The following is a 12,865-nucleotide window of genomic DNA, read 5'->3' on the forward strand; positions in this document are numbered from 1 at the left end:
GGTCCATACTCTTTCTAGTTACATGATTTTATTTGCATTTTGACATCATTTATCACATAGGTGATACTATTTTTTAAAAATATAAAGAGATATATGTTAAGGTGTTTTAATGATAAAAATCATCTTAGGAGTTATACTTCATAAATAAAAGGGCTATTTTTATTTGTGTGAATGCCAGTCCTGGGGCTTGAACTCAGGATTTGGGGCTGTCCCTGAGCTTTTCTGCTCAAGGCTAGTGCTCTATCACTTGAGCCATAGCTCCACTTTCAGCCTTTTGGATGCTTAATTGGAAATTAAGAGTCTCACAGACTTTCCTGCCTTGGGTTGGCTTTTCCTTTGTCAGTTCTTTCCGTAAGATTTTGTGAAGAGTAATTTTTGTACTATAAGAACCATTTTCTCAAATCTATAGTCTTAGCTCTTCCATAGTTGGATTTAAAACACACTTCACAGGCTCCATAGATGTCATAGACTGCTTTGATTTTAGCATCATTTATTCATTATTAATGTTCAACTATTTACATTATTGTCTTTACAATTCTTTTGAAGTCCCACAGCACTGAGAACCCTGACCTTTTGGATGAGATTTATAATAGAAAATCTGTTTTACTGATGATGATAGCTGTGGTTTTATACTGTAGCCCTATCTGTGAAAAACAGGCTTTGTTTGCCTTATGTAAATCAATGAAAGAGAATGGATTAGAACCTCACCTCGTGAAAAAGGTATATGTGGATAAATGCATATTTTATCATGCTCTTTACAGGATAACATGTTTTTGTTTTTTTGTGGTGCTGGAGATCAAATCCAGGGCCTCATGCGTTAGCAGGTGCTTTACTACTTAGCTGGGTCTTCATCTTCTTGTATAATTTCTAAACAAAAAGTTCAAGCTACATTTTTAAGTTGGTACTTGTTAAGAATGGAAACAATTTTTTTTTAAGTTGGGACACTTGGAAAATAGTTCAATAACTTTTTTTTTCCTAGTTATTGGGCTCAAACTCAGAACACTAGGGTAAAGTGTTAGTGCTGGGCTAACACCTTACCATCGATGTATATTGTAGACTCAGTTTAATCACTTTAAGTGATATATTCATCTGTTGGCAGTAGCATTTCTTAAAATCCAGCTTATGAACATTTTATGAAGCTTTCTTTTTTTTTTTATTTTATATTTTGCTGGTCTTGGGGCTTGAACTCAGGGCCTGGTCTCTGTCCCTGAGCCTGTCTGTAGAAGGTTAGCACTCTACCACTTGATCCACAGTGCCACTTCTGGCTTTTTCTATTTATGAGCGACTGAGGAATCAAACCCAGGGCCTCATGTATGCTAGGCAAGCACTCTACCACCAAGCTACATTCCCAGTCCATGCATATGTGCCAGTCCTGGGGCTTGAAACCAGTGCCTGGGCACTGTCTCTGAGCTTTTTTGCTCAAGGCTTGTGTTCTACCACTTCAGCCACAGCTCCACCCCACTTCTGGCTTTTTGTTGTTGTTAAATTGGAGATGAGAGTCTCACAGACTTTCCTGCTCAGGCGGTCTTTGAATGGCAATTCTCATTTCTCAGCCTCCTGAGTAGCTAGGATTGTAAGCTTGAGCCACAGGTACCCAGCTCATGAAGCATTTTTTTTAATGAGTAAATAACCTGTTATACAGACCAGGCTCTCTGGAATAGAGTTTATTGAAGGAAGCATGTAGATAAGAACATTACCAGTTGTTCTGTCTGGTAGATTCTGTGGCAGCACATGGGAAATTTTAAAAAAGCTAGAAATCAAACATTATGATTTTATGATTGGGGAAGGAGGACTGAGTCTAGTACTTGCATCAGTCCTGTGTTACAGAATGTAGCTCCTCTTCCTTTTCTACCAGTGCAGAATTCATGGTTTGGGAAGTTTTAGAACTTTCTCTTATGGGTTTTTAAGTAATGAATATGGGCTGCTAAGCACTGTCAAAATTCTCAAGCATAGGAACTGTGTTGCTGTATAGTATGTCAACACTAGATAATTGGTCTTAGGCACATTAACCTTTTCTCTCTCAGTAATTGAGTTGTTGTTTTTTTAGGTATACCATTGTACTACTCACATTATTGTCTGTGATATGTTACATTTGATTTTTTAAAAATTTGCATTTAAGACAGATAATTTACCTTAAGCTCTCCTTTGAGATATAGTCAGGTGTTGGAAATTATAATTGATTTTCATGTTTTTATTTTTAGGCATTTAACATCAATTAGAGATTTGCTTTGTGCCAGATACTATGCAGTATTTATTTATACATTTCTTATTTCCTCTTTTATTATCCTATTTCATTATTTAAAAATTCAAGTTATAGAAAAAAACTAATGCTTTAAAGCACTACTATAAATAATAATCCCAAAGATTTGAGTGATGTAATTTTTAAAAAATTTTAAAGCATCTTTCTTTTTCGTTTGTGCAGGTTTTACAGCAAGTTTCTGAAACTTTTGGGTATACACATTTAGAAGATTTCATGGCTTCTCACTTAGATTACCTTGTTTTGGAATGGCTAAATCTTCAAGAGACTGAATACAACTTATCTTCTTTTCCTTTTATTTTATTAAACTACACAAATGTTGAAGATTTCTACAGGCAAGTTTGTATATGTCACATACAGAAAAATATTTAATTTCAAATTAGGTAATAATGTTTGGCACTTCTGTGTCCCACATATCTAGACACAGAAGGGGGTCTGTAGAATGTGAGGAACAAGGCAGCTTGTTTGAGAATGTATTGAAGATGTTATTGGTCTCAGGATGTGGTTCTAATTTTGTTGGTAAATATCTGGGTAGCCTTGAATGAGCTGCAACTTGATTAAAAAAAAAAACAAAACCTGTAAACATGCCTGTAATACTAGCCACTCAGGAGACTGAGATCTGAGGATCGTAGTTCAAAGCCAGCCTGGCAGGAAAGTCCGTGAGACTTTTACTTACAATTAACCACCAGAAAACTGGAAGTGGCACTGTGGCTCAAGTGATAGAGCACTAGTCTTGAGCTGAAGAGCTGAGGGACAGTGCCCAGGCCCAGAATTCAAACCCCACGACCGCCCCCCACCTGCCCCCCCAAAAATGCACGTACCTGTAAAGAGTTATACAAGGAAATCTTGCCTTTGAAAAATTTTGAAGATAAATTACTAGAGGCTGCCTTGATTTTCTTTCTGTTGCTTGATAATCATTATTTTTATTATATCTAAAAGTTTAAAAGAATTCATCTTGATGCTGTAACTAAAAAAGGACATTTTGAAAATAGGTTTAAAACAACCAGGAGTATTGTTTAGGTATCCAATTATGGGAAGTCATGTATTTTTGTTGAGCATATTCTGTGATAAGCACTTCGCTAGGTATTTTGTATGTAGTATATCATGGATTATAAAAATCTGTATGTAGATAATTGCTTTTAAGACTGTTAAGACAGAAGGGATTTGTTGGTCCTTAAATCATCCTTTTTTTATAATAATATTTTGCATATGTTCTTTAAATTTATAAATTGCCATTTATTTCATTCAGAAATAAGAGTAAGAGTCATTTTTTTCTAGGCAATTTTGTGGGTGAGGGTATATGTGTCTTTTTAGAATTTGGTGGTGGTGTGGCTCAAGTGGTAGAGTGCTCGCCTTGAGCCAGAGAGCTCAGGGACAGTGTCCAGGCCTAGAGTTCAAGCCCCACAACCGACAAAAAAAAAGGCAATAGAATTTTGGGGCTGGGAAGGTAGCTCATGGGCTGGGAAGGTAGCTCAGTGGTAAAGTGCTTGCCTTGCATGCAAGAGGCCCTGGGTTCGATTCTTCAGCACCACATAAGCACAAAAAAAAAAAAAAAAAAAAAGCTAGAATTTGCTTAGCTATTTTTCCACTTATAAAATTATATAGTAAGAGACAGACACCCGTGGCTCATGCCTGTAATCCTAGCTACTCAGGAGGCTGAGATCTGAGGATTGCAGTTAAAAGCCAGCCCCAGGCAGGCAAGTCTGTGAGACTCCTCTCTCCAATAAACTACTCAGAAAAAGCTGGAAGTGACACTGTGGTTTAAGTGGTAGAGCACTAACCTTGAGCACAGAGAAGCTTAGGGACAGAGCCCAGACCCTGAATTCAAGCCCCAGGATAGGCAAAAAAAAAAAAAAAAGTAAAAATATTTAATAATTTAAAAATGATGCTCTAATGCTGATGAAGGCATTTTATTATTTCAAGAAGTATATTAAAGTTTTAACTTTGAAAGCATATAACCTATATTGTAAATTTTTATATTTTTAGATCTTGTTATAAGGTTTTGATTCCACATTTGGTAATTAGAAGTCATTTTGATGAGGTGAAGTCCATGGCTGATCAGATTCAAAAGGATTGGAAAACTCTTCTAATAGATTGCTTTCCAAAGATTCTTGTCAATATTCTTCCCTATTTTGCCTATGAGGGTACACAGGACAGTAGGATGGCACAGCAAAGAGAGACTGCTTCCAAGGTCTATGATATACTTAAGGGTGAAAACCTACTGGGAAAACAGGTAGGACTTGACATTTACCAACCTTTTATCTCTCAGATGGCTTCAGATGTAAGCTTTGAAATGTAAAGCTATTTATTTTTTATTATTTGTACAATTAAATCCAGCATGTAATCACTAACCATAAATTACTATTAATAGTGTTTTTCATTTCTCTTGGCTTTTTAAAATTTTTTTAAAAATTATAATTATAAAGGTGATAATACAGAGGGGTTACAGTTACATAAGTACATTTTGAACAGTGTCACCCTTTCCTTGCTCTGTCCCAGTTTCAGTTGGCTTTTAGTTAAGTTGGGACGGTCTAAATTAGGAATAATAACAGCAACAACAAATGAGAAATGATTTGATTGTTACTGCTTTTAAAATGTATTTTAATTGCCAGTAATGCATGAATATGATTTGGTGTTAAATTCAAATGATATTGAATTGTATTTACTCCCTCTTCAACTCACCAATTTTTCCATTTTTCAAGGAAGATTTCCATATCCTGCTTTTATTTTCTTTATTAGTCCTTCTTTCCTTTTTTTTTTTTGTTGTTGTTGTTGGTCATGAGGCTTGAACTCTGGGCTTGGGCGCTGTCCCTGTGCTCTTCAGCTAAAGGCGAGTGCTCTACCACTTGAACCACAGCACCACTTCCTCTTTTCTAGTGAAGAGTCTCACAGACTTTCCTGCCCAGGCTAGCTTTGAACCGTGATCCTCAGATTTCAGCATCCTGAGTAGCGAGGATTATAGGTGTAAGCCACCAGCGTCCAGCTTTTTTTTTCATATTTAACCAAGGAAATTTTGTTTTTTTCTGTTATTAAGCCCACACTGTCCTGGAACACAAAATCTGCCTGATTAGTGAGTGCTGGGATTATAAGGCTAATTAGTGTTTTTATAATAGAAAAACCAGCAAAGAGTTAATGTATACACAAACCTTAAATGTATAGGGGACAAACTTAACTTAGATGTACTCATGTTGAGAAATCTGAAACTTAGCAAAAGTTTTTACTGCAATAGTAATCAAGTGAGGCAAATATATGTGAGTAGAAAAGAGATTGGAAAGAAGTATCCCCAACCGTTAATCTGTTTAAGAAATGAATATGTTTATTTTGTTTCTGATACATTTTACCTTCTGACATAAAGTTTACATTGCTTATTTTGTTTTCTCCACTAGCAGAATAGCATCATAAATGTAGTTTTTTATGGTGGTTTTTTTTTTGGTGTGTGTGTATGGGTGTTTTAGATTTTTTTTACTGTTTATTTTCTGTTGATGTATCTCAGCATTTTAATGAACAATACAAAGTGTTTTTTCAAGTTTTTAAAAATTATTTTTTTCAGGGTTGGGAAGGTGGCTCAGTAGTAGAATGCTTACCTTGAATGCTTGAGGCCTGGATTTGATTCCTGAGCACCACATAAGCAGAAAAAGCCGGAAGTGACGCAGTGGCTCAAGGTGGTAGAGCACTAGCCTTGAGCTGAAGAGTTGAGGGACAGAGTTCAGGCTCCATGACCAACAAAAAGAAAGAAAGAAAGAAAGAAAGAAATTTAAAAAAATTATTCTCTTAAATCTGAATACAAAGTCTTGGTTAGTTGAGTGTTTAAAATTGAAGAACTGCATTAAGAGGTCTTTATTTGGGATTATTTCCCTACACATGTCACTCCAAAGTTGGCTGTAGAAGAAAAAGGAAAATAGAGTTAGCCATGTTGTAAGTCTTAGGCTTTTATCTGTTTTCCCTTATCATCACAGAAGGACTTTGGACTGTCTTAAAGGTCACTTATATGATATGTGTGTGTATGTGTGTGTGTTTGTGTATGTTTAGTATATTTCACTTTTGTGTCCTTGCAGATTGATCACTTATTCATTAGTAACTTACCAGAGATCGTGGTAGAGTTATTGATGACCTTACATGAACCAGCAAGTTCTAGTACTGGCCAAAGAACTGACCTTGGTGACTTTTCAGGGTATGTACATTTAAACTCGGAAAGCTAGTTGCATTTTACAGATCCCTCAGCAAGTTTTTTTTTATTGATTGACATCTCCAAATGTCTATGTCAGACTTTTTAGACCATTGTGTTTTAGACCATGTGTTCATAATAGTACTAGTATAAAGCCTTTTTTTTTTTCCCCAGTCCTGGCACTTGAACTCAGGGCCTGGGAGTTGTCCCTGAACTCTTCGTGCTCAAGGCTAGCTTTCTACCACTTGAGCCACAGCCACTTTTGACTTTTTTGACTAGCTTATTGGAGATAAGAATCTCAGGACTTTTCTGCCTATGCTGGTTTTGAAACACGATCCTCAGTCCTCAGCCTCTTGAATAGCAAGTATACAGTGAACCACCAGCACCTGGCTAGTATAAAGCTTTTAAGGAAGACCTAAAGTGAAGTGAAACTAAGCTCATTTGTGAAGCTGCCACTAAAAAATTAGTTAAGCAGTCATCATTTAAGATTAGTAAATCCTCAGGGTTACAATGAGTCATATATGAGAGTTATATCATTTTTGATTTTCATTAAAAATGAATTTTCAATAGATGAATAGTTTCTAAATGTGGGAGTTATTAAGAAAGGTTTTGTTTTGGATGTTCACTGCTATAACAACAAAATGTGTGTTTCTTGATAATTTTGAGAATGATGATGATGTTTTCCTGTAACTCTTAGGGATTTGGATCCTGCTCCTAACCCACCTTGTTTCCCATCACATGTTATTAAAGCAACGTTTGCCTACATCAGCAATTGTCATAAAACCAAGCTTAAAAGCATCTTAGAAATTCTTTCCAAAAGCCCTGTAAGTATATAATTCTATTATAAAAATTGTCAGATAATTCCTCTTTCAGCTAGAAAGTCTGTATCAGTGCATCCTAAAAAAATTTAAAACTTATTTGAGTAATTAAAAGGAAAATGATTATTTATAAGTTCATACCTTTGTATATTAGCAGTTTACTGACATGTAAAACAAAAGGCTGAATTTTTGGTTTTGGTTGTTTTGGATAGTTACTAGGCTTGATTTGCTAGGCAAATGTTTCCATTTTGAGCCAGACTCTCAGCTCAAGGCTGGAATTTTATAACACTAAAGGCATATCAGCTCAATTAGTCTCACAGAGTTTCCTGCCTGGGTTGGTTTTGAGCTGTGATCCTTAGATCTCAACCTCCTGAGTAGCTAGGATTACAGATGTGAACCATCAGTGCTCAGCCCAAGAGACTAATTTTAATGTACTATTTTGCATTTATCTGGAATCCAAACCAAATCTAAATTCTTTTACTTATTTTAAATATACTTTTGAATGCAGAATTTTGCTACACATTTTATGAATGTTATCTCCTCATTATTATTATTCTCACATTGAAAAAACAGATACCCAGCTGGCAATAGGCAAAAATGGAATGTAAACCAGGTCTGCATGTTCCCATAGCTCCTTTCTTTTATCATGTTGTCCTTCTATCTTAAAGAGAGACCGTATTTTTCCTGTTACCCTCTTAGGCCACTTAACACAATGTTTTACACATAATATCCTCCCTACATATATTTGTCCAAGGAATGAAGAACTCAAGCAGACCAGGAAGCATTTCTTTGTTCAGGGAAATCAAATGAGTGTTAATTCATAATGCCCTTGAAGAATAAATAGGCCATCTGAAATTATAATATCAGACACAATTATTACATTTCATAGTTTTTCACAATTTGTACATTCCTTTTAATCCATGAAATAATTTAATTGCATAGATTATTGTTTTACAATATCGTTTGGTATTACTATTTTCCCCAGCATGTTTTTGGAGAAAGATAAATTCTTTCTTAGAAAGGGAATGTAGTATAGAAATGTCCAAATAAAGATGAAAGACATACAGCCATCTCTCCTATCCCCAAGACTGAAACAGTAAGTCCCCTCAAGCAGCCTTTAATGATTTTAAATGACTTTTGATGTTTAAAATACCCCAAGTGAAAGAATCTTCATGAAATCTCATCTCAAAGAACACTGTGGCAAAACGAAGATAGTAGAAATTTTCTTGGTTAATTTTTTTTTCTTTCTCCTTTCTTTCTCCTTTCTTTCTCCTTTCCTTCTTCCCTTTTTCCCTCACTCCCTCCTTTGCTTTCTTCTTTCTTTCTCTTTCTCTCTTCATTTCTTTCTCCTTCCTTCCTTCCTTCCTTCCTTCCTTCCTTTCTCTTCCCTTCTCTCCCTCCCTCCCTTCCTTCCCTCCCTTCTTTCTCTCTCTCTCTCTTTCTTTCTTTCTTTCTTGTTTTTCCTTTGTTCTTCCTTCTTTCCTTTCTTTCTTTGTAATAATTAGTCTGTTTTCCCCATTATAATTTTTTTTTTTTTTTGGTCAGTCGTGCAGCTTGAACTCTGTGCCCTGGGCGCTGTCCCTGCACTCTTCAGCTCAAGGCGATCGCTCTACCTCTTGAGCCACATTGCCACTTCCAGTTTTTTAGTGGTTTATTGGAGGTAAGAGTCTCGGACTTTTCTGCCCAGGCTGGCTTTGAGCCATGATCCTCAGATCTCAGCCTCCTGAGTAGCTAGGATGACAGGTGTGAGCCACCGGCGCCTAGCTCCATTAGCACTTTTTTTTTTTTTTTGGGTCCAGTCGTGGGGCCTGAACTCTGGGCCAGGGCGCTGTCCCTCAGCTCTTCAGCTCAAGGCTAGCGCTCTACCACTTGAGCCACAGTGCCACTTCCAGCTTTTTTCTTTTTGCTTATGTGGTGCTGAGGAATCGAACCCAGGGCCTCAGGCATATAAGGCAAGCGCTGTACCACTGAGCCACCTTCCCAGCCCCCATTAGCACTTTTTTAAAGGGAATTCAGAACCATCAAAAATGTTTTTCTGGGGCTGGGAAGGTGGCTCAGTGGTAGAGCACTTGTCTTGCATGCCTGAGGCCCTGGGTTCGATTCCTCAGCACCACATAAGCAAAAAGAAAAAAGCCGGAAGTGGCGCTGTGGCTCAAGTGGTAGAGTGCTAGCCTTGAACTGAAGAGCTGAGGGACAGCGCCCAGGCCCAGAGTTCGGGCCCCATGACTGGACCCCCCCCCAAAAAAAAAAACAAACAAAAAAACAAAAAAAAATGTTTTTCTGATGCATATCATACTTGCCTTTTTATAAATTTAAGTGGAAGGATAAAATTAGTTTTTTTATGTATTTTAAGGAGTTCTTTCTCATTATTAAAGTTTGGTCATGTATGGTCATATATATATAGACATATATACAGTCCTGTATACTGTTAAAATATATTTTTATAACTAAGCATATTTGACTAGACAAATTTTTACTCAATCTATGTTTATTTTCTAGGACTCCTATCAGAAAATTCTTCTAGCCATTTGTGAACAAGAAGCTGAGACAAATGATGTTTATAAGAAGCACAGAATTCTTAAAATGTATCATCTATTTGTTAGTTTATTACTGAAAGACATAAAAAGTGGCTTGGGAGGAGCATGGGCCTTTGTTCTTCGAGATGTTATTTATACTTTGATTCACTCTATCAATAAAAGGTAAACAATATACAAACAGAATATAAGCAGTAAAGTATTTAAACTGTTCTTTTTCTTTTCTTTATCTTTTTTTCTTTTTCTTTTTTTTGTGGGTCGTGGGGCTTGAACTCTGGGCCTGGGTACTCTGGGCCTCAGCTCTTCAGCTCAAGGCGAGTGCTCTACCACTTGAGCCATAGTGCCACTTCCAGTTTTCTGGTGGTTTATTGGAGATAAGAGTCTCAAGGACTTTCCTGCCTGGCCTGGCTTTGAACTGTGATCCTCAGATCTCAGCCTCCTGCATAGCTAGGATTACAGGCATGAGCCACCAGCACCCAACTAAACTGTTCTTTTAATAAAATTTATATGTTTCTATAAGGTGGAGTATTGCTGTCAAAATAATGCTTTTCAAGATATTTATTACCTATAATTTTTTAATTTTATACATAAAATTGTACATATTTATGGGGTAACTTGTGAAGTTTTTGTTGTTGTTTGGTGTATCTGTAGGGGGGAGGGGGATGGTTCTAGGTCTTGAACTCAGGTCCTAGGCAGGCACAGTTCCCTGAACTCTTTTGCTCAAGGCTAGCACTCTACCATTTGAGCCTCAGCTCCACCTCCGGCTTTTTGTGGTTAATTGGAAATAAGAGTCTCATAACCTAGACTGGCTTAGAACTGTTGATCCTCAGATCTCAGTCTTCTGAGTCTGGGCTTGTAGATGTAAAACACTGGCATCTAGCACTTGTGGTATTTTGATACATGTATATATTGCATGATATTGAAGTTGGGCTCAGCATATTAATCTCATTATTTCTGTGCAGTCAGAACATTCAAAATCCTTAATTTGAAATATACAGTATGTTATTGTTATCTGTATTCACTGCTGCATAGTAGAAACACCAGAATTACTTTTTCCTAATCAGCTGGACCTTAGTTCTTCAATTTTACTTCTCTTTTATTCACTAGGTAGCCCAGACTGGACTGGAACTTTCTTTTTTTGTTGTTTATTTTGTTCATAGGGCTTGAACTCAGGGCCTGGGTAATGTGCCTGAGCTCTTTTGCTCCAGGCTAGTGCTCTGCCACTTTGAGCCACAGTATCACTTCTGGTTAGAGCCTATGTTGGCTTTGAACCACAATCATTAGCTCTCTGGCTCCTGAGTAGCTAGGATTATAGGCTTAAGCCACTGGTGCCTGACTTTTGCCTGGAGCTTTCTGTGTAACTCATGCTGGCCTCAAATTTGGAATTTTCTGCCTCTGCCTTCAAAGGGCTTGGATTACAAGTGATTTAGTAACTAACTGTTTACCAAGCTTTCTCCATTCCTCTCCTACCTTCTTGGGACCACTATTCTACTTTCAGTTTCTAGAAGGCATTAGATATGAAAATGAGTTTATGTCAAGCTGCCTCAGGATAGACATGTAAGTAAAAATGACTTGAATGATTTTATTTCAAAGTAGTTTTCCTAGAACCTGTTCTTTTTCTTTCTGTTAGGCCTTCTCATTTCATAGATGTGACATCACGTAGCTTCTCCCTTTGTTGTGATTTACTTAGTCGGGTTTGCCAGACTGCAGTGACTCACTGTAAGGATGCTTTGGAAAACCATCTTCACCTAATCGTTGGAACACTCATACCCCTTGTGGATGATAAGATGCAAGTTCAGGAACAGGTAATTTTCTAATTTGTCTTCAAAATGCTATTTGTGATATATTACTAAAAATATTATTAGGAGCTAAATATTTTCTGCTTATTTGATCTGATCAGTAATTTTATTGAGAATTTAATTGTTGGAAGGATATTTTCAGTGAATTAATCTTTTTCATTAGTTCAGGACAGAACACTTGATAATTCTAATCTAATAAGTAATCCAGTAGTTTTGCCTATTACTTACTCTTTAGTATAATAGCCAAAATAGGATGACGGTTCACATCATTATGATGTTGTGTGAAATAGTACTCATATTAAATGTGTCACAAATATTGGATTTTTTATATTTCAGTACCTGCCTTTTGTAGTACATGTCTGCTGAGTTTTCTGAAAACACAAAAACTAAATGGTGTTATTAGAGTATTTTGTCTGAACTAGGTTGGCAAAGTTTTCATCACTTATTATAGTAACATTTAATTTTTTTTATTTTGAAATATGAAAGACTTTTCCTATTTTAATTTTCCTTTTAATTATTTAGGTCTTGGACTTGCTGAAATACTTAGTGATAGATAACAAGGATAATGAAAACCTCTATGTCACAATTAAGCTTTTAGATCCTTTTCCTGATCGTGTTGTTTTTAAGGATTTACGTATTATTCAGCAGAAAATCAAATACAGTAGAGGACCCTTTTCACTCTTGGAGGTAATAAAAATTATTATCTTGTTACTCTTCTATATCAGAGGACATAGACAATAATTCTTTTTAAAAACCTCTAATAATCTAGTGGCAAAAATTTGATACTTTATTGTAGAAAAAAAAAAAACAAACCTGCCTTGCATGCATGAGGTCCTGGGTTTGATTCCTTAGCACCATAAGCAGAAAAAGCCAGAAGTGGTGCTGTAGCTCAAGTGGTAGAGCGCTAGCCTTGAGCTGAAGAGCTGAGGGACAGTGCCCAGGCCCAGAGTTCAAGCCCCACAACCGAAAAAATTTAAAAAAAAAAAAACAAAAAAACCCTGATACTATATGAGGTCTACCTTCTGTGAAATAATGTATTTTTACTTTTGCATGATGCTGCATTTAAAGCATAGATAGCAAGGCTTTCTAGTAAATATATGAGTTTGTTTTTTTTTTTTAAATTTTTGTTCTGGTCTTGCAGCTTGAACTCAGGACCTGGACACTGTCCCTGTGCTCTTTTCCTCAAGGCTAGCACTCTACCACTTGAGCTACAGTTCCATTTCTGACTTCTTTTAGTGTTTAATTAGAGATAAGAGTCTTATGCACTGTCTTACCCTGGCTGGGTTCAAAAT

General features: G+C 36.5%; 1 protein-coding gene across 1 annotated transcript in view; it reads left to right on the forward strand.

Annotated features, from left to right (window-relative positions):
• LOC138821335 (serine-protein kinase ATM) overlaps positions 1-12,865 on the forward strand; it is a 105,520-nt gene that overhangs the window by 45,559 nt on the left and 47,096 nt on the right. Inside the window, exons 24-31 of the mRNA XM_070013482.1 lie at positions 547-720; positions 2,423-2,592; positions 4,244-4,490; positions 6,313-6,428; positions 7,120-7,246; positions 9,740-9,939; positions 11,405-11,579; positions 12,096-12,260. Coding sequence (XP_069869583.1) covers positions 547-720; positions 2,423-2,592; positions 4,244-4,490; positions 6,313-6,428; positions 7,120-7,246; positions 9,740-9,939; positions 11,405-11,579; positions 12,096-12,260 — 1,374 coding nt within the window. The remainder of the gene's footprint in view (positions 1-546; positions 721-2,422; positions 2,593-4,243; positions 4,491-6,312; positions 6,429-7,119; positions 7,247-9,739; positions 9,940-11,404; positions 11,580-12,095; positions 12,261-12,865) is intronic.

This window comes from Dipodomys merriami, unplaced genomic scaffold (assembly GCF_024711535.1).
Source record: "Dipodomys merriami isolate MVZ:Mamm:240054 unplaced genomic scaffold, mDipMer1.0.p SCAF_91, whole genome shotgun sequence".
Taxonomy (NCBI): domain Eukaryota; kingdom Metazoa; phylum Chordata; class Mammalia; order Rodentia; family Heteromyidae; genus Dipodomys; species Dipodomys merriami.